Source organism: Lethenteron reissneri, chromosome 33 (genome assembly GCF_015708825.2).
Source record: "Lethenteron reissneri isolate LAM-NWPU_2019-01 chromosome 33, ASM1570882v1, whole genome shotgun sequence".
Classification (NCBI taxonomy): domain Eukaryota; kingdom Metazoa; phylum Chordata; class Hyperoartia; order Petromyzontiformes; family Petromyzontidae; genus Lethenteron; species Lethenteron reissneri.
Window position 1 is genome coordinate 10199050 of NC_083811.1, and position 22217 is coordinate 10221266.

General features: G+C 43.6%; 1 protein-coding gene across 13 annotated transcripts in view; it reads left to right on the plus strand.

The window, feature by feature from the left end:
• The window catches only part of LOC133350332 (liprin-alpha-1-like), a 351308-nt gene that overhangs the window by 248001 nt on the left and 81090 nt on the right, over positions 1-22217 (plus strand). For 10 of the 13 annotated variants that reach the window (XM_061564572.1, XM_061564571.1, XM_061564574.1 and 7 more), the window contains 6 exons: positions 194-277; positions 3609-3740; positions 4651-4713; positions 11342-11433; positions 14863-15007; positions 17063-17286. In XM_061564572.1, coding sequence (XP_061420556.1) covers positions 194-277; positions 3609-3740; positions 4651-4713; positions 11342-11433; positions 14863-15007; positions 17063-17286 — 740 coding nt within the window. The remainder of the gene's footprint in view (positions 1-193; positions 278-3608; positions 3741-4650; positions 4714-11341; positions 11434-14862; positions 15008-17062; positions 17287-22217) is intronic. The other 3 variants (XM_061564573.1, XM_061564583.1, XM_061564576.1) reach the window with 1 other exon arrangement.

Consider the following 22217-nt stretch of genomic DNA (forward strand, 5'->3'; position numbering starts at 1 on the left):
GCAGGGGAGAGAGCATCGCACGGCGGGCCTTGACGCTGCCGCTCTTGCCGCGGTCAAGGTTTTCTCGCGGCATTGCCATTCACCCATTGCAACCTTTTCATTCATTGCAGCAAGAGAAATGTCCCTTTAATGCTCCACTCTCTGACTTCTGATTTTTGCTTTTTATCACCACCATTCTCGTTTTGGTTGACAGGCGGAGGAGCGGCACGGGGACATCGAGGAACGTCTACGGCAACTGGAGACCCAGTTGGAGGAGAAGAATCAGGAGGTGTTGAGAGTGAGTTCCCTGTCCCTCCCTCCCCTTGGGCATCACTCAGAGAGCAGAGAGCATCAACTCTCACGGTCACCTGACTTCAAGGGCAGCCACTATCTTGCGAACCGTTTGGCTGGTATTTATTTCACTGCCATGCGTATCCTTTTATTAATCTTCATCATTAACCGTGATCAATCCACCACTTGATGAAGTTCTCCCCAAGCCATCGCCGTAATGTCATGGTTCAGCACGAGCTGGTGTCATCGCTCAAGTTCTTGAATAGATGTCCTCTTGGATGGATTCCATTTCGTTCATTTTGTTATTGTGTTCTTTTCAACTCCTCTGTATGTATTCTATATTTGTTTGTTTCCCTTCTCGGATGCTATCTCATTATTTAGATAATATTCCTTCTGAAGAATTGTCCTGTGAGTGTAAAGCCGCTGGAAATAATTGGTTGGTTGGCCAATCCATTGCGCCCTCTTTGACGATAGGAAAGCGCAACACAAAATTCCTACGGCTCCTTATTTGTAGATACATACCCAGGATGTGCATCCGGAGCTTTCTGACAATGAGCTTAAAGCTTCAACAGCTAGGAGAAAAAATGACTTTGTCTGTAGGTTCATGGCTCTGCAGCGTAATTCCCATGCTTCGTAATGCAATGTCATTGTTGTAAAGTCACTTCAGATGAATCCTTAAAATTACTTCATTTGTTTCCCACGAATGAAGCTGCATGTTCATGATGAGCAGTCGAGAGAACACATAGACTGGGGTGGTACGTATCTGCAAAATATAGGTTGGAGTATTTACAGTTTTTAGTGTTGTTTGTATATATTTTTTTATTGCGCCTTGCATTCAAAACTTTGAAGCAAGGGAGCTTGGGTAGAACACACGACAAGAAGGCATGATGGTCAGCGGTCGAGATTAATGTTAAAGTGGCAGCCAAAGGAGGAAACGTGCTCGAAAGAACGTCCACCACGCAAGATGGAGCGATTAAAATCGGCTCGTGCGAAGGTACTAGAGAGATTGGTGCATCGTGGGACCATCCGTGAAAGATGGCTCTGGCCTGCGGAGGCCTTCATCCAGCAGCAGATCGATGAATGCTGATGATGAGTGGCTTCCTCGAAGTGACTCGTGCAATTTAATTACACAAAGCAGCGTGTGGTAGCTGCCATACAATGGTATCTACAGAGTGCTATCGTGCAAAAAGAAAGGTACTGAAAGAAATCCTTTGAACTCTAGCATACATTAACATGTCTAGGCATTACCTTACCACTAGCAAGCTTAGTAATTATACCAAAGCGAATATTCATTTTGAGGTGACGATATGTTTTCACTATGCTACGGCTATAAATGTTAACATGCAATTAGTATCCGTGGGTCTCTGTGTAATTTAACACCTAATCCTATTACACGGCAAGGCCAGTTACTTGCAGTCACTTCCCACATACACCGATGTTTTGCACTGTGACCATTTAAATAATGTGTGATTTATATGATCATCTCGGGATTCTCTGTGAGTCTCAAGACTCTTTTTTATTTCTGTAAGGCCCTGCTGGAGTTGTTTTGGTGCACAGCACCCGTAAATGAGGGGAAGACTTGTAAACTGCACGCAGTCAGCAACTGAACTGTCATATAGGAACCTTTCTAATTTAGCAAGTGGCTGATTAATGTGTAATTACAGTACTTCCACACTGAATAAAGTCAACTTGACGAATTCATCTTCTTGGTTCTTTCGGTAAAGTCACGTAGAAGGGAAATAATAAAATAATAAAAATAAAACATAATAAAATAATTCTCACGACGTTTCGGCCACAATGCAAGGACGGCTGCTTGCGTTGTGGCCGAAACGTCGTGAGAATTATTTTATTATGTTATATTTTTATTATTTTATTATTTCCCTTCTACGTGACTTTACCGAAAGAACCAAGAAGATGAATCCCTGCAGTCACGAAAGCTTTAAATAGAAATTTGACGGATACATATCGTATTCTTCAGGTCGCTGCTGTGTGGCTCGGGAATAACAAGCAATGAGCTGGCGCTCCTGAGGCCTAGGTTTAATTCCAGGCAGCCACACGTGATTGAACCCGATTCTCAAGTTTTGTGCGTTGATGATCTCAACTAGGTCACCAGTGACTGCACCAGGATACCACAACATTCAGGGAAGCCATTACGTTAATTTAGTTTTTAAAAAAATCTGTAAGTTTTGACACAAATATGTACATTTCATTGACGTCAAATGACTAATTAGGAAGGGCTTTTAAAGGTGTGTGTCTGTTGTCGATATAGGTCTTGTAAAAGAGGCTTGAAGAAATACTTCTGTGATGTCATCCTCTCTGACGCAGGGTGATCCACTGCTTGCTGTAGAATGGAAATGTTTAATTTCATGACATGATGCTGAGATCACAATTGATCAATACAAATGTATGTATATATGTTTAAAACTTGAGGATTTAAAACAAACGTCAGCACACTTAGGAGTCAGCTGATCTCTGGCATTTTATCAGCCAACTTAATTATACTTCTTTTTTAAAGATGCGAAATATGCATAATTATTAGAGAGACAATGCTATATTTCACTGACAATTGCACAGTAACCTAATTGAAATTCACCTACTGGAACATTTTAGCTGTTGGCTGGCCTGGGTAGTGAGGAGATTGAGTGGGCTTGGGTCCAAATCCAAAGTTAGTTTGGTTGAAAGTCTGCAATGCTCCATTAAGCATTATCCTTGATTCAGACGCTCACAGTCTCATGGCAACTCATTGTGGGGGCATTGTCCTCTGTGCTGCTGCTTTGGGCACAACTTATCGAGCCAGTAAATTGCTGATGGCTAATCGAGGTTGAAATCACTCGGGGCATGGGTGAACATGTGACAGTGGCCCCCTCTCTGGGGTCCCGAGGCAGTGGAATGTCTCGCTTCAAATGGACACCAACTGTTGACTCTCCCATGAAGTAGTACAACACACTTTGTGGGCCCAACAGGCTGAACATCTGAGTTGATGCCCGACGAATATTTTCACTCGCAAGCTACTCATTGTAAATATAGTGCATTTTCTAAAGTACTTGCGGACGGCGTAACTGTCATTTTACGTTTACATATCCGACCTTTTCGCTCACACATGTGACCTTACCTCAGTCCCCAACGAGTCGTATATGTGTGTATGTATGCTGAACTTCTTTCGCACTGTACGTGGCCAACTGTGCTAATCGGAGGTGCGGATATGCGACTCTTGTCTTGAAAATTCATACTTTGCAGGATGCCCCAGCGGGGAGGGCAGCTTGGAGAGTGTTTGATGACCTCCCCCCCCATCTCCCCCGGCCGCCGCCACGTGCGTGCGTGTGTGTGTGTGAATGCAGGCGAGGCAGCGAGAGAAGATGAACGAGGAGCACAACAAGCGGCTCTCGGACACGGTAGACAAGCTTCTGTCCGAGTCCAACGAGCGGCTGCAGCTGCACCTCAAGGAGAGGATGTCATCGCTGGAGGAGAAGGTACGTGCCGTCGCCCAGGGTGTGGAAGCCGCCGTGGCCCCGTCGTAGCTGATAAGTACTTTTAATCGCCGCCACAGGACGCAAGGCTTAAAGGCCCGAACTGCCAAGTGGCCACTTGATACAGATATTTTGCTGTGACAGTTTCACCTGAAGACGGAAGCTTGTGTTGCCTCCGAAACGTCGTGATTTTATTGTTTTTATTTTTTATCAATTTTAATTTCATTTTTTACCTACGTGACTTTACCGAAAGAACTAAGAGTATGCCAAGTGGCCGCCAGCTCACTTCTCCCGCTCACCCTGCACCGCGCGAGCGCGAAGGGACGAGCCCGCCGTGTGGGGGTTTACGTCCCATTGTTTCAGCGGGGAGCGACTAACATCGACGTGGTCGCGAGAGAGCGCGTGTCACAGTTTGGTGGGCGAAGGCCAAGTGAATAGTTACGTGTTTGTTTTTTTTTCATTGAAATAAACAAAAAACAAATACATTTCATGCCCTATAAACTGGATTGCATCAACACATCCATAATTTTAATAGTAATCTATTTTAATCTGGCTTTTGACTTCATATGTACCTTACGTTAAGATGATGTTGCTTAACTAAGCGTTGGTTTTGAATGATTTAATTTTGAATGATTTTTCTGGGCTAATCTCATTTCCTTGATTGAAAGCCAATAGTTGTTACAATAATTTTTCAGCTGCAGCTGATTATTTCATAGACATGAGCAAAAATTTGCTTGCACAAATCACAAAATGGCAGGTTTCAAGTCAATGCATTCGCTTGTTCAACGACATTGAATTTTATTTTAATCAGTAACGATTCTCTTCAACTGTCAATTTGTCACTTGCTTATTTCACAGTTGTATGTGTGTGTGTGGCATTTGTAATGATGCATTCTCTTCATGTATTTGTTTAGAATGCACTTACCCATGAACTTGATAATACAAGAAAACAGTTGGAAGAGGCCCACATGGATAAGGTAAACAAAACTCTTATATTTTAGCGGTTTGTATTTTGAGTGTTTATTTCATGGCCAATTTGCGTTATTGTGTCCGTCGTGCAGCTCGTTCAACTGTTGTGATATATGTATATTCTATACTCTCACAGAGCACAATTGCATCCATTGTCAATGAACATTTAAAATCCCACTGATTGCCAGTTAATATTGAAAACTTTGGGGGTGATGTGGACAGTGGCTGACAAACAGACCCCATTTCAAACGTAGTAAGATGTGATTTTAAAAGAATAATAAAAGGCATTAATACAGGAGGTGCTAAGATGTTCAACCACCAAATGCACAGCTATTTGGCCTTCTTTGGTTGAGCAACGGTGAGACAAGGCCATAGAGGAGGCTGCCTCTGGTGCAGGTCAATCAGTTTGAAGGACAATGCATACATTATTAAAGCATATTCGTTTGCATGTTTTACCACAAGTACAGTATATGTGGTCAATGCAGACTTGATGATGCCTTGTAATAGATGTTAATTTGGTGTTTGATCATCTTAACACCTCCTGTATTATTGCCAAATAGGGTTAAACCTCATTTTTTAAAATCATCATAATACCGGCAGAAAGGGTTCTTTAGATCGAGGCATATGTGCAAGATGAAGCGCCGCTGACAAAGTCGCATCGTATTACGCGAGACGTGAATTTGTGCGACATCAATTTCACTCCGGCGGTCTCGCTGCGCTCACTTCGGACAACAAAAGTGAGGCCAAGATGAATCATTAAAGCAAACCGACGCCGTAAAAAAATATTCTTCCTCCGCAACCATCCGGGGCACGGCACGTCCACGCACAGCAAGTTCAATTCGATCGCCGCTTCCCCTTCGTTTGTCGCGTTCCGTTCCATTTTCGTTCGCGTTGTCTATCCGTGCGCAAAACCCTCACCAACAGCATGGGGCGTGGGATCCCTGTGGCTTCCTCATTGGCATCGCAGCCTCTCCTCAAGAACGAGCTGTGCCTGCTCCATCGCACTTGAGTGCGCCGCTGTAACCGGGGCTGCGTCGCGGATGATTCAAAGTCCCTCCCTCAGCCTCTGCTTTGTGCAGAAGTCAAGGTGGGGGTTAGGGGTGCATGGGTTATGCCACCATACGAGAACGGGAGGCACGTCACTCAGAGTTTTACACGAGCACTCCATTAGGGCCTGCAGCCTGCTCAGGTTATGGGGTCAAGGGTTAGGGTTTGTGGCAGACCAAGGTTTCGGCTTCGCCCGTCCGTCGCCTCTTCGTATTCGTGTGGCATCCTCGCTGGGCACCCGGCACAGGGGACGGGCTAGGGTGAAGGGGTGAGTTTGTGTGTGCACCGAGTGTCATCATGCTTGTGATTTGTCTGATGACTATTGCAGATTTATTGATGAACAATTTTATATATGTATATATGTGTAGACAATAAGCCTTTTTTCCAGCATCAGCTAATTTGAAAAGTTATTTTAGCTAAGTAATTTATTTTTGATTCAATCTTCCACAGCTTTATATATTGTGATGTCTCTTTCGTACACACACGTCTGCAACAATGTGTAGTTATCATCTAAACGTTTCACAACAGCAATCATCGTCTCGTGGATTTAATTTGATTGAATCAGGAGCTTGTCTGCCTGGTGTGTCCCCTTTTTGGAGGAACACCTGCGCAGCCCTGATGGCTAGAGGTGTCTCTCTGCTTGCCACACCCACCGTTTGGCTCCACTAGGACCTTCCTCTGCCGTCTATGTCATTGGCGTCCTCTCTACGCCATTCTTTGTTACCGAGGATGGCTCCTCGAGCTCCCATCATGCTTTGCACGAGCAAGGCTCTCACCTTGAGCAGGAGATAGGTCTTGGTTAGATCAGAGGCTTCAGAATGAGTGTTGCACTTATGGTTACCCTCCGATTCTAGATTTGAAGCTTTCGTGACTGCAAGGATTCACACTCCTAGGTTTTTCGGTAAAGTCACGTAGGTAAAAAATAATAAATAATGTAATTGAAAAAATAATAGAAATAAAATAATAAATCACGACGTTTCGGAGGCAACACAAGTCTCCGTCATCAGGTGGGACCGTCACAGCTAAATTTACTGTCTCAAGTGAGGCAAAATTCCAAGAGTCAAGCTCTTAAATACAAGTTAAGGGGGGGAGGAGGGGCTTATCTGAATGTGGTAGCCAGGGAATGGATTAGCACGGTTGGCTACGTACGGTGCGAAAGAAGTGCAATATATATGTATATACCCTGGGTTGGTGGACCAGTACCAAGGGAAGAGGCTCTGTGATGCTGTGCCTCGCCTGTGGAAGGTGATATCCATGCAGAGCCCCTTGAGCCCTTGTGGAATATGAAGTTGTAATTGTCGCTCATTTGGAATTATATTGTGTGAAAGGTGAAACACGTTTGTGTGAATGAACTAAATCCTCCAATGAAAAACTTTTTTTCTGCAGCATTGGGGAAAAAAAAACTATATTCATAGCTTAATTAATATCAAAAGTAATTTTGTGTGTAAATCGTTTTGAAAAAATTCATGAAATGCTGTTTGTTTAAATGTAAGCGTATTATAGTTTTAAAATGTGGTGCAAAATATATAGACCTGTAAAATGTGTTCCCAGTCTCTTTTAAATTACAACTTTAATGAAGCCGTGAACTGAAGGAAGAGAATTGGTGGTTATTGTAATGTGTGAATTTTACATGAAAAGTTAACCGCCTTTGGGTATGATGAATTCCACATTCCCACGCTGGGAACCATTCTATTGATAGGCTGATCACTTTTGACTGCCCACAAAGTTATACATATTTTATTGACCCCCCTAAAGGATGAATGACTGAACTCACAATATTACAATTGTGAGTTGAAGGCCTCCCCAGCAGTAGCACTGTGGACTTATCACGAATTGAGACTCTTGCTGTTTCTGGGGATCCCAGGTCACAGCATAAGGGCTGTGGCTGGGGTCACGTTCTAGAGGGGAGAGCCGTGGTACAGCGGTTAGTGCGTCGTGCTACGAACCTGGCGACCCGATTCCCACTCATGGTGACGATTATCTGAACCGGTCCTGGGCCTCCCATAGGTCGACTCAGCCTCAAATGAGTACCTGCTGTGGTGTGTGAACCTCGCACCACGTACTTGTGTGCTGTGTCGGCCTTCATAGGTGCTCGCTAACAGCACTTGCCTCAACAGTCTGATAAGATACCCTTCCCGCATAACTTGTATGGACCTGTGTCTATCACAGACACACAGTCAACATTCAATGCCTTGGTAAGTTCCAAACAAGGTTTGATTGCCATGATGTACCCACCATATGACAGGACCTATACATTATGAGATGAGATTTATGTCATAATGGATTCAGCCGAGACACGTACACACACTCTGCTACAGCTCTCAGCTCTCTGTATCAAAATGCATGATTAGTTTGAAAAGGGGATTGACCTCTCCCATAGCTTTTTGGGGGGAATTTTGAGGCTCCAATTCAAACAGAAAATTGAAAACGTAATAACCAGCTTACTACATGCTGCTCTGTGCAATAAGATGGTCTGAAAGCATCTCTGTGGAATTTACAAAAAAACTCTTTTTTCTTGCGACAGAATAGAAACAGTGACATGCAATAGTCCCTTGTATTCATTTCATTGCTTTAGGTTTCCCTACCTTTTGTATATCCTTATTAAGAGTGACAAAGGCTTACAAATGCTTGACTGCTTCACCAACCTTGCTGCTGGCTGCATGATGTGAGTGCCATTTTTTCGCTTATTCGGGTCAGCAGGTGCGATTGACTTAAAATGATTTCAAACTACATTTACTCTTTGAGAGACGGCACTTCATGGAGTTCACCTGTTTGCGATGAGCACTGATGATCATCACAGTCGCCTCGCTATGATGCTGAACATTAAATTACTGCAATACAGCTGTAACTCTTTTCTATTCGAACAGTGTTGTATGCAAGTTATACATTGCGTGCTATGGACCTTCGAGAAAGTTATAAAGTTAAATTGGTTCAATGACCTGCCTGCAATTGCTTGACAAAAGGTCACAAGTGGCTGCTGGTCACACCCTTCAAGATGTTACATTTGAGCAAATAAGGCCAGCACAGCACATAGACACGTGATGGGCAGCTAAGTTCCTGGAGCTCATAACTAATCCCGTAGTTCAGGCTCCTCTAAATCTGATATTGAGTGAGGAATTGTTTTCTTTGCAATACCAATTACTGTACTGTATTGCATAGCTCGGGTCACTTGATTGCCTTGATTTTTTTCCAAGGAATATTTGACCGTGAACTCGCAGACTGGACTTCTGCAGTTCACAAGGAGAGCATATCCAGTCAGATGCACGTTATCCACCCTTCCTTCTTAAGAGATGTTCCTATTTCCAGTACCCCCCAACTCAATCCGTGGATGTAAAATCCAGTTTGCCATGCATTCATTCTTCATATTAACCTGCTCTTGTCTGTGATAATGGGAGTGACACACAAGTTGTGGAAAATGTATCATATGAGCTACATTTATATGTGGTTAGCCACATGAATAACGGGAGTAATTTACACAAGTAATTATTGACAATAGGATCTGTTAAGAGGGCCCACCATATCACCACAGATAAGAGGTTTTTGACCGTACTGTGTTCGGACCTAAAACAAAAAGTCTGCTTAACACGTAGGCTTTCGCGACCAATATTCTCCATAATAAAGGTTTTTTGGGTTGGATCGCACAAAACAAAAATCTACTCGCAGGTGCAAGGGTTGAACTCGATTGAATGTTAGCAGTGGTTTTTCGATGGATTCATTTGTCCCTGCCATATCAATGAGGAATTTCCACCACTGGCTGAGGACCACCAGCGGGAGATGAGAAGGGAATCACTGGGCTTGCGATGGACATGCATCCACCAGCAGCCACACCCTCTTTCCCTGGAACCACTGTCTCTCCCTTAACTCCATTACTCACAATATGCACGGCATTATTCCACTTGATTTTGTCTAACCGATTTTTGCAGATCAACAAAAAACAATACTGTACTGCAGTCGTGCCCAAGTATGTAAAATGTAGTATTACCTTTCAGATTCGATTTTAATTGAAAATGTATTTCTTGAGAACTGCTTTTTGTGTTTAGTCTGTTGTCCGTCCCCCGCACCTCCGATTAGCACGGCTGGCTACGTACGGTGCGAACGACGTTCATCACGCATTAAATTTGGTTTAGCAAACAACGTATATATATCTAGATATATGATGAGAACAGATTTCCAAGGAGAGAATTCCATCTTTCAAAACGAGACATTTGAAATGCACGGAAGAGAGACGTGCTTGAATATAAATGGCCACAAGAAAATCGGCGGTGCACTTGTTGAATGAAAACTGGATGATTCGAGCACCTGTGCGCTCTTGGGATAATGAGCTTCACAAATTGTCGCAAATTATTTAGATGGAAAGAAAAGTTACGTGTTTTTTTTTTCCTACCTGACAATGTTATGTTGTTAAGAGCAGCTTGAAATAATACTGAACAATGTGCTCCTTATTACTGGATAGGCTTGGATTCTCTCAACAGTCAGTGATTTGTGATGTCTTTGCCAGTGTCCTGTGATGTTCAACGCACAAGGCAGGCTTTGTAAGCAGTTGATACAGCCGCTTATGAAAAGCCCACTGCCAGAAAGCAGGATTAACCTCAGATATATTAATTGCAACACATAACAGCATGAGATGAAATATATGCATGCATGATTCATGTCGCCATTAGGAAAAGTGTGCAAATATTTACAAGGCATTAACATTTAGCCATTAAGGGGGGTAATAATGTAGAGCCTTTAGAGAAATTATACAAATATATGCATTAATAAGCATAACATTAACGTTCCCACACACCAATTGTTTGCTCTCCTGTTTATATAACCACACATTTCCTTTAGGTGAACTCAGTTAGGGGTAGGAGAGATGGTATGGTCGTTCATGCAGTGTGCCGCGAATCTGGTTATCTGCGTTCGATTCCTGACCGTGGCCAGCGTCCGTGGCGGGTGGTGTCAGAACCATAGCTCCCTTCCACCATTCCCGTTCACCAACCCGAGCTGACCAACGTGGAGAAGGATTTTGGTCAAACATCCTCCGTGACCGACATGGCATTTGAAGGACCTCATCCAGCACGGTGCTATATTTAATAGCTTTCAAGTTTAAAACCTTTTCACTTCTATTTGCTGTACATGCATATACTGGAGTACGTTTTATAAAAAGACTTGCACCAAATAAGCACATGTGAGTGTATGTATTGATTACTCCGATAATGCGGGTGCTGAACCAGCAACTGGTGTCGGTAAGAAAGCTGCCATTGGTAAGCAAGCTGCCATTGGTAAGCCGGTTGCCATTGGCAAGCCGGCCACAGGTGGCAAGCCAACTGCCATTACTGGTAAGCCGGCTGCTGTTAAAAGCCAGCTGCCACTTGTAAGCCGGCCACAGTTGACAAGCCAACCGCCATTGGCAAGCCGGCTGTCGTGATAAGCCAGCCGCTGTTGTTAGGCCCGGGCGCTGTTGGCAAGCCGGCCACAGTTGGCTAGGCGGGTACCATTGGTAAGCCGGCTGTCGGGAAAAGCCAGCTGCCCTTGGTAAGCAGGCTATCATTGGTAAGCCAGTGCCACAGTTTGTGCTATAATAGTTTTGTTTATATCTTCCGGCAGGAGCGTATGGCGGACGAAGTGGAAAAGGTTCGTCTGGAGATGGAGCAGTGGAGGCTTAAAACAAGCTCCATGGTCGACCCGGTCATTCCACGGTACTCACTCGTTGTCGCTTAGACATCGCACTCACGATTTCAACTAAATTAACTGACTCTCTATATAGAGGACCGCAGAGTTTGGGGGGGGGGAGGAATTTTGACGCTGGCTCACTGCCCGGCTGCCTTCCCACTTCTCTATGATTCCTCGTGCCTTCGAGTCGTTCTTACTCTGCGAGAGTGAGCGGAATGCCGTGCGGGGCATTACAAGTTGGAATCATCATTTCCCTGCAGCAGGGCGCGTTATTGGAACATGTGCCTTTTGTGTATGAATAACTCAAGGGTCATTCGAGGGGGAGGGGATTTTTTAAGCAGTTTGGTGATATCACCATTCACAGGGCCATTATCTTACACACGGGGTAATGTAGTATTCCTTCAAGAGTTCTTAATGGATATTTCAATGGCAAGAATTTAATAATGTTTGGGGAAAATCTAAAACCGCAAATTATGCAATTGTCAGTCTCGCTCGGTTGCCATCCTGATCCTTTCTACTTGGTACCAATGGTTCAAATGACATGGTAATAACAGAAAGATTGTGAACAACATTCACAACATTTCTACTGCAAACACAACTAATATTTCTGCCTATGGTGGGAACCTTTGTAAAAAGAAAAAAAAAACACCACGTGAAGAAACCAGTCATAATGATGTCATATATAGTTAATTTAAAACATGTGGTTTTTTTCTTTAATTATAAAACCGTGGTTTGTATAATGAACGAAATTAAAATGTTCAGTTGTTTAATGGCCATCGCCGTAGAAATCTGGAATTTCCACCGCCGCCTCTGAACCGTTAGCGGAGCTTAGCGCCACCCCACACTTTGCCTGCACAGAGATAAACTTTGTGTTTTAATATAAAAGTGTCAGATAGGTTAGGTGTAATATTCGTAGAGGGTGTTAATGGCACTGCATTTTCACACGTTTCACTGTACATTGTGCCAATCCTGTGTACTTCATATACTGTACATGTGCCACCAAGCTGGTCAGTGCGGGTTGGTGAAGGCGGGGAGCATATACCTGAGTGCATAGACGTCCAGTTCAACATTTCTAGTTGATGCACTGCCATCTGCTGCCCCAGGACAGGGCCCCCGTATAGCAGCCTATAACACCTGTTTTGCATGGCATTTACTCACTTGTACAAGTGTAGCGAGTCACTTCAGAGACACTAATAGTAGGAGGCATACACGTTTATTCGACACTTTCCACAGTATAGGAGATAACTATATATGGGTCAGGACAGCCGGCACACTGCCTGACCCAACACCGACGAGGAGGTGAAGACTTGTGAAGACGATGGGTTCCATTCCCAAACCGCAGCAGCCCCGACCTAGCGTCGGGGCCTCCCTTTTATCCTCCCCATCGTGGCCTGGCTCCGCCCCCCACCACGCCCCCTTCTGGAACCTACCAGAAGATTCTGGGCTCTGCCCCACGTGTCCCCTCTTGTCACCTTTACCCTACATCAGTGCCTGTCACGTGCCCTACTGGCAGACCGGCCGCTGTATCCTCAAATGCCCTTCACTGCCAGCAACCGGCGCCGCGCGCTCCAGGGCACACTTCACCTGCCCTGCTGGTAGACCGGACTACTACACCCACGATCCCGCTCTCTACCAGTAACCAGCGCTACGCGCCTGTAGTGACCCATTCTATGTCACTACACAAGTACCATCCACTTTCAACCCTGCTTAGCTTCCGAGATGTAGCCAGATCGGGCACATTGCGGGTAATGTGGTCATTAGGGTTACTTATGGCATTGCCCAATATAAGTCCACATTCATGATGGTTCATGACCAAACGACCAGCCCCGTTCTGTGTACAGCACTCAAGGCACTGCAGACAGAACTTTCCACCACCCAGAGCCTATGCCGACGACTTCGTTCAATTTACAAAATGCATCAGTGCATTATACGAAAAGCCTGTTATTTAACTTGGTGTTGGCGTACAATTTAGATATGCAGTTTTTTTTCCTGTCATAAAAGTGTGCCATTGCTCTGAGCACCATATAATTTCCCGTGCAGCTCCGGTATTATTTATATCAAATTTCTGATCGTATATTCTTCGGCAGCTCTCCTGCCCCTAAACCGCTTAAAGTAATAACATTATCACCTTAACTAAATGCTGTTGCTCTGTTTGGCTCTAAAACTTTCCGATGAATCTCGGTCATTTTTGCAAATGTGCTGTGGGGAGGAGGGGGAGGGAGCGGAGGGGGCAGCTCTACAATAAAGGCAAGATGCATTGTGTAGTGATCGTACGCACCCCTGGGCGTGCTTGTCAAAATGACAGAAAAATGCTTGAAATTGTTTTATGATCGTCTTCCATCGTTAATATTTGAATACATTTGTTAAATTTGTAACCTGCAGCTTACAGGCATCAGATAAGCGATAAGTATTTTCATTGTGTCCAAGAAAAGTGAATTACGCGACATTAGGATTGCGTGCAGTCCAATATAAAATCTGTGATTGGAAAATCCACTCCATTGTTTGGAGGGAAAGCAATCAAATATGTTTGATAACAAGTATGCATCGATTCATAATTATAGCAACATTTTATATTTTCAAATAAGAAGTCAAAAGCATACATTCAGAAAGATAATTTATCAATCTAATTATTTAGTGTGTATTTTATTTGCAAGTTGTAGTTTTTTTGGTCTTGGAGCTTTTTGACTGCCATTTTGAGCTGCTGTCACGACAATTGCATGCAGTTACGACTTTTGCAAATTGTCACAAACCCTTTGTAGCGACGTGCATGCTTTTGTAATGTTCCACGGCATTACCAGATGGATGTGATCGAGTTTGCACCAAGAATCTCATTCCATCTGGCTCCGTGGCGCACGCCCCAACTACAATAGTAGGCTATCCATCTGGCTGCAATGGCGTCCAAGGATAACCTTGTCCAGAAATTAATTCTCATAGAGACCGCATTCCAAATACTCTCAATGTGGGCTTTAGATATGTGAATAGAACGGGAAGAGTCGTAGTGGGCTTGTTTTGTTAATTTTCAAAGCCCGTGCTCGCTCTCAAAGGATGAGTGGCAGACTGCTTTAAAATGAACGTCTACGCTGATGACAGTGACGGTCGATGTGTGCGCCTTTAAAGCTGACCCAATGCCATACGCCAGTTGGGTGGCTACGTCACTTTAAGCATTGTCTAGCCGGTGATGTATGCCCCTTGGTTGAACCCTGCTTTGAAAGGCAGCCTTTGACCTCACTGGTGGTGGGTGAGCGTCCTCTAAGCAGGTCAAGGTCCCACCAATTGTTCTTCAAAATCCTCTTTGAGAATCCGATGTTCTATCCGAATAAGATCCAATGAATAATTTATGTTTATTTTATATATATATATGTTTTTAATATATGAGTATGGTGTTGTTTAGTGATTTTATTCCTTCTGTTCAGTGTCAGGTGTGGAGATTTTTGCCCTCTTTCCTTTGTTTGAAGGTCACATCTTGGTAGCTCGTCAGATATTCGCTACTCGCTGGGCTCATCAGTTATTCTGGAGGCACCAGGAGACCCGTTTGGAAGCTCAGCGGTGCTGCGCCGCCAGAAGGGACGCCTGTCAGCACTCCGAGATGAACCGGGCAAGGTATGCTGGGAGGGGTCAGAGGTCAAATAAGCACGTGGTAGGCACGGGGCGGTAGTGGAAAACAGTTGAGGATGGCCATAAATTCACAGCTAAAGCATGCATCACCACAAGCCAAAGCAAAAAATGTTAAATGTACATCTTGACTAAGTGGTGCATTTATATTCTCACTGCAACGAATGCCGGCGAGAGAAAGAGAGAGAGTTAGGCATAGTATTGCAACATTGAATCATTGTTAAAATTTTCATTAACATGATTAAGTACATACAGCGCTTTGTCAATCCAGTGTTAGATGGAGGCTTTCTCATACGATATCGGTAATGGGGGGTTGTATGACCGTACACCACCTTGCTGGTCAGTGCGGTTTGGTGATGGGGGGCGATGGTGGGGCAGGACCAGGATCAGCACGAGTTCAGATATCTCTCGCCTCTGATGTTAACCATGGCTGGGAATTGAACTTGGGTTGCTTGGTTCAAAGCAGGAGTGTGCAAACCACTGGACCACCACTCCACTCTGTTAACTGTTTTAAAGTGTTTAAAATATTTGAACAAAAAAATAAAATGTTCTCCTTGGTTCTTTCGGTAAAGTCACGTAGAAGGGAAGTAATAAAATAATTATTTTATTATGTTTTATTTTTATTATTTTATTATTTCCCTTCTACGTGACTTTACCGAAAGAACCAAGAAGATTAATTCCTGCAGTCACGAAAGCTTTAAATCGAAAAATAAAATGTTGTTTACTGTTTCCCCAAATTATGTCCTTAAGGCAGGAAATGCAAGGTATTTAATTAAAATAAATGTAAACTTACCAGTATATAAATGTTTAAAATGTTTAAACATATCCTTGTTTCACGTTAGAATACTTTTTGCAAAATAATGCAATATCTGTAATGTTCTTTCGTTGTTGTTCACCAATGTTGTCTCTCTAATGTCTGAATTGCTGACTCTGTCTGGACTCTAACGCTCCTGTAAGTTCATCCCTCTGCTTTGCTATTCTATAATGCTATAACATGCTGCGACAATTGCATAAATTGAGTCATTCATGGATTGCTTGGCTCCAAAAAAGTTTAGGCCGTAATCGTCATCATTTTGTTATACACTAAAATATAACAGAGAGTATTTACAGAGAATAAGCTTTTGTTCAGCACCGATCTCAATACACGTACGAATTATTTAATGACTCTCATAATTCGCTTGTCCCAGGCATGGAGCCATCACTTTCACAATGTCCAATCATCTGTTGAGAATAAAATAGGAGGGGTCATTATAAGTCAGTGGGATACCTAAAATGGGTTGCGCTGTACTGATGAGAATGTGCAGTGCACAACTGAATGTGCAGTTCAATTTGCAGCACCATGGCCAGTTACATCAAACACCTTCGGTGAAAATGTTTCTCTTACAATGACGGAGATTAGAAAATCAAGGATAAATTGTATTAAGCTGTTTCACATCACAAAGTATCGATCTCAATGTGCAACACCCAAAACAAACTTGCAGATGCACGTACATTGAGCCACAAAGATCTTACAAATTTTATCAAATGCGTGAGACTTGTCTGCGCATTATGTAAACCCATGGCCATCCACATATTTCGGCCTCACTTCGCTCCTCCACCTCATGCCCATGTACAGGGCCACATTAATAGAGTGGGTTTAGGGTTTGCAGCCCATGGACTCGTGCATTTTTGAGGGAACCCCAAAAATATATACACAGCTATATAATGGTATAAATGCAGTAATATATGTCTGTGATACGTCACGTAGGTAATTATTTAATGGAGGCCATGCCATCACTACATATATTACGACGAGTTACGTGACAAAATTAAGATAATTTATCCACTTTTACTTTGATTTAGCTTCACAATTCATATGTTACATTTAAAAACGAGAACTGAAATAACCAAAGCAAAGCAAAAAATCGAGTGTTTGCCATTGGGCATTGCTGAAAGTTAAACATCAAAAGGCAGGAAATTGAATATACAAAATAATGGGCCCCTCAAAACTACAACGGCCCTAGGCCCCCATAATGCCTAACATGGCCCTGTCTGTGTGCCCAGGTACAAACGCTGAATGAGCAGGAGTGGCAGCGCATGCAGCAGGCGGGCGTGCTGGCCAGCGTCGCCCAGGCCTTCGAGAGCGAGACGGAGGCGTCCGACCAGGAAGACGACCGCGATACCATCTTTAGCTCGGCCGACCTCCTGTCGCCCAGCGGCCACTCGGACGCGCAGACGCTCGCCCTCATGCTGCAGGAGCAGCTCGACGCGATCAACAACGAGATCAGGTAGCACGGTCCCGCCGAGGCTGCCCGCACGCACTCGCGCTCCCTCGTTCGCTCGTTCGCTCGCTCGCACACGCGTACGTGCATTGTACACGTGGCCCCCTCTGGTCAGAGCACCTGACCCGCATTTAAATCCCGGTTGAAGTTTGACTGAGAACATGAGCACTCAAGGGTGGATAAAATCAATCGTCATAATCAGACTTCATCCCGCCACTGCTGGATTGAAGCCCCATGCCCCAAGTCTTTGTGTTCCCTTACAGTCTCATGAAGCAATAATACATCCATCGATCTTTTGCATGTGAACCAATCTTATCACCCCATCTCCATGGTTGTTGGCTTCTTGGGCATGCTCCCTCCTTTGGTTGCCAATCCGTCTTCAGTTTCGTCCAAGAGCCATCACCCCTTAGCAATACGTGTTGCCCAAGCCAACCTTTCTTAAGTGTCCCTACGATGTCTGGGCTATGCATGATTACTTTGATGCACCAAGCTCGTCTTTCTGTCTCTCAGTGTCATTCTGAGCATGGATTTCTTCCAAAATAAATGGGCACACCAACATTTGTTTTACTGTCAGGTCACGTGTGGTGAGGAAAAATGTGGGTACTCTGACACATTCCTAGATATCTATCCAGTGTGGAAGAGAAAGCCAGTTACCTCGAGGGGAGCTCTCTACAGCTCCCTTCAGCGGAGGCCCTTCTGCCAGTGGTGGCATGAGAATTGAATTTCACGGCTGAACCTTTACCGTTTATTACAAAGCAGGTCTCATACCAAAGGGCCTGCATACATCAGCTACAGATATATATATATAGCTTGCATCAAATTTTCTCACCATGTATTTACATGTTTTGACGTGTTATATCCACCATGCAATCTCATGCACCCATAAAGCAAAAGCATCGGTCAAGACTCGGTGACATTTCACTGGCCCCTGCCGGGGAAAACATTCACGATTGCTTTCACTCACAAATCTGCAAGCAGGGGGGGGCTCCTAATTGTGACATTTTCTCACAAATTGGAGCCAGGGAATAAATGCAACCCTGAATGCGGTTTCCTTGAATGAATTTCCCAGGAGTCGCTGGCCGAGGGATTTTTTTTTTCTCTCCCCAGAGGGGCCGAAGCTGCATGTGGGCAGCCTTCCATGTTGGTCAGAAAAATCTGTGTTTGTTTCTTTGACCTTTGTTTTATATAGATATGAGAAGACTGCCAAGAAGAATATGCCCTATATCCAAGAGCAGTTCTAAATTTAAAGGGCTGTTCAGTCACATCAATTTGTTTGCACGCTTCGTATAACCTGCACAACTCTTCTTTTGTTAAATCAAAAATATTTCAAAAGCAAAGTGACATTGCTTCAGATAAGTTCATAAATATAGTTTAATGTGCCTTCTAAGAACATGCATTTATGGAAAAAATTACGGTCACGTAAAGAGGCCTATGTAACCATGAATCGTGTTCCCTAATTTGATTGCTTAACGTTTCCTGCTACTGTAAGAGTGCAATGTGCAACACATTTTCACTTCGCTTGCAGGCAGATGACAGCAGAGCAGTTACAGAGCATTGAGTGAAGGAGCTCTGTGATTCTACATGAACACCGATTACATCCCGGTTGTCTGAGGTGGTGGCAGCTTTGGCCATGATGACGTCTGAAAGTGTGTTATTCTGAACTGCTTTCACTAACCAGCATTTAAACTATAAACTCTGTAATATTCATAATTGTACATTATTTCAAGCCGGTCTGTGGTGTATCTCAGCTATGAATCATCTGTTCGTATTTTTGGGGTGTGAATTGGAAAGCAATGGTGACTCGCAGGCTATCAAAATGTAGACAAAGGCATGTTTGTAATTCATTATGATCACCACTGTGGCATGTGTTAAAGACATTACACTTAAAATAGATATTTCATTGTTGTTTTTTACAACACTTAAACATAGAGCAGCCGTGTTATGGTTGGCTTGACTGACATCTTTGCATCTTGCGAGACACATCGATAAGGATTTTGCTTCGATCAGAGTGCAATATGTTGTTCCCGAGCTCTGTAAAGAATGCTGGCTCAAGCATGATTGAGGCTTGAAGATGGACTTTCTGTTTTCACTTGTCTTGACGTAGCCATGTGTCAGTGCACACGTGACCATATGAAGTACAGCAGTGTTGGGAGCAGTAGTGTATTGTTTAGTACTCTGCGCTATTAACCCCGCGACCTGGGTTCATTCCTTGCACTCGGCTAACGTTGGTGACGAATGTCTGCAGAGGTTGTGGGCCTCCCATAATTTGACTCTGACATGAGTACCTGGTGCATTGGAAAGTCAAAGGTGGCTGGGTGTGGTGCCACAGTACCCCCTCATGCACCATGCCGGCCTTCACAGGTGCTCGCGGACAGAACTTGCCCCAACAGTCTATTCGAGGCTATACGGGGGATCTTTTTTCTTTCTGGGAAGTACATGATCATTGAACTGATGGGCATGCAGGTGTATTTGAATACGAATGATTATATTATCAATCGCTATTTAGTAGAAGCGCAGATGAGCATATGCCAAGGAAGCATTGTCAATATAATGAGGAAACCGAGCTCACGCTGGGTGGGGCACATGTGCAGGATGTAGAAGAGGATGTTGCTAAGACAGGCATTGGAGTGGTACCCAGAATGCACTGCCCAGGGGGGAAGACCTTAAGCCAGATAGTAGAATACTGCACAGTGACAGTGGACCTTGGTGACCTCTCGACCTTGAACTGCTAATACATTTATTGACATAATTTTAAATTGCTCCAATTAATCATCTTATCGGCCATCATACCTCCCCAAGCTCACTTAATTTCTGAACAGTCTGCAATGGATTAGATCATGGCTGATGTTGATGAAGTGACATAAAAAAAACCCAAGTGGTTTAAGCTTGTAGACGAAATAAGTCAAAACCTGTTGAACAGCGACTAAGAGGATTGTACGGATTGTTGTGATTTTGTGGAGCGAGTTGTAATGCATAGCCGGCGTAATCTCTTGCAGAGGAAACCCTGGATGGGGCTTCTTGCTGCTCACAAGCTGATAGGAATTTGTATCCTGATCCCACTGCAAGACATTGAGACTGCAGTGCTGATGTGCTTGCTAGTGGGAGGGAAATAATGGATTTGTCCTGTGGACATGGCAGCATTTTAAATCTGGCACAACCACAGTGCTGTGTCATTGCAGCAAAGCCACGTCAAAGTTCTTGATCTGCCTGGCATGGGTAGCATGGGGTTGCATTGATGGCGCAGAAATTTACAAAGTTTGAACATATTCAATCATGTTAATACATCATTTGTGTAGAATTATGTTGGCATGATCTTGAAAATATATCTGATCCAGTTCATTTTGTTTCTGTCTTGGATAATGTCAAGAATGGACAATACCCTCTGCAAAGAGCATGTCACAGGGTTCATCTTTTTATATACAGTATATGCAAGATGTTACTCTTTCCACAGGGCAACCACTGTTGACGTCTCACAAAGTAATAGTAATTTAATTTACCCTGGATGGACAATGCGCTGAGTTGACCCCCTGGCCGACATTTAAACACACTAACTGGCAGGCTGACATTGTACTTACTTAGCTTGCCAAGTGATACGGTATCAGGTGGTCAGGGAACTTACTCGCTGACAAACTGACATATCACCTTTTGGCCAGACAAAAAAAGAATGTACAACATCATTATAATTGAGTGAAATTCAAAACTAAGCCAGTATATTTTAAAATCGTGCACGTTTTACACAGCGAAGCATGATTGCTCGTGTTGTTTTAATTTTCCCGCAAACGTGCACCGAACGTTGCAGAGTGATGACGATCCCACGCGTTAATCATGCCGGGCATCTAACACCGGGGATCCACTCGCATGCAGAGCAGCGTCAACCCTCGTCCGCAGCTGTGCCAAACGAGTTTTAGCCCTGATTTAGCGAGGATTTGTGCAATCCCGAAGGAAAAGAAAATGTAAGCATCCGTGGAAGCGCTAACATTGTAAAATTGTGGAAAGCAATTTGAACAATCGTTGATATCTGGAATATAATTACCTAATTATTTTTAAAGTTATTCGCAATGCAAAATTTTGATTGTCATTTATGTACAGGTATTACTAGAAAATCTAACTGTTCTTTTGTGAAATGCAGTTCATTGTGTTCACTCAGTTTTACTGATTCCATTAAAAAGGCCATTTGTTCTGTTGTGCTGATGCTGTGCAAATAATGAATATGATTACACAAGCATTAAAATCTAATCCATTATAGTGGCTGCATGTAAATACATGCATCCATATTAATTTAAAATAAAAAATAATTCTATTGGTGATTAAAGCTGTCAATGTCTACGTATCATCATAGATGTTGGCCCTTCAAAATGACAGATGGAATAGGAAAGCAATTGTTTTAATCCTTGGTACATAAAGGGATTGAAATCTGTTTAGTACACAAAGCAAGGCCAAAGTAATCTTTTGACTCGGGCTCAAGTGCGTAGCTAACAGCTTAGTGCTCAACAAATTAACATTTAAATCAGCGCAGAATCCCCATTTTGCCACCAAGCAATCAGCAATCCCAACCGCCGGGTGGCAAAACGACACCGTTGGTACCGTCTCGTCTAGTGTAACATTTATTCTTTCCGTTTTTAAGAAAATTGTGAATATACCAATCTTACGTATTCTGAGAGGGTCGTTTATGCCCCTGTTTTGGTTCCAGCGGAAATGCCAAGGTTGATTTGTGCGGATAGCATTGTGGACATTCAGACATGACTCATATTGTGTGGTGCAATCCACCATCCAAAGCTTTCACGGACATTGGAGATGGCCCTTGTCTTTTCTCTGGAGCAGTGAGCGAGAGGGAGAGACACGGCAGAAGATTGTGACATTGTCAGAAACGGTATTTTGCAATGCGGCTCCTCGAAGTTCCATAAAATTAAATTAGGATATAATTATTGTTCTATGGT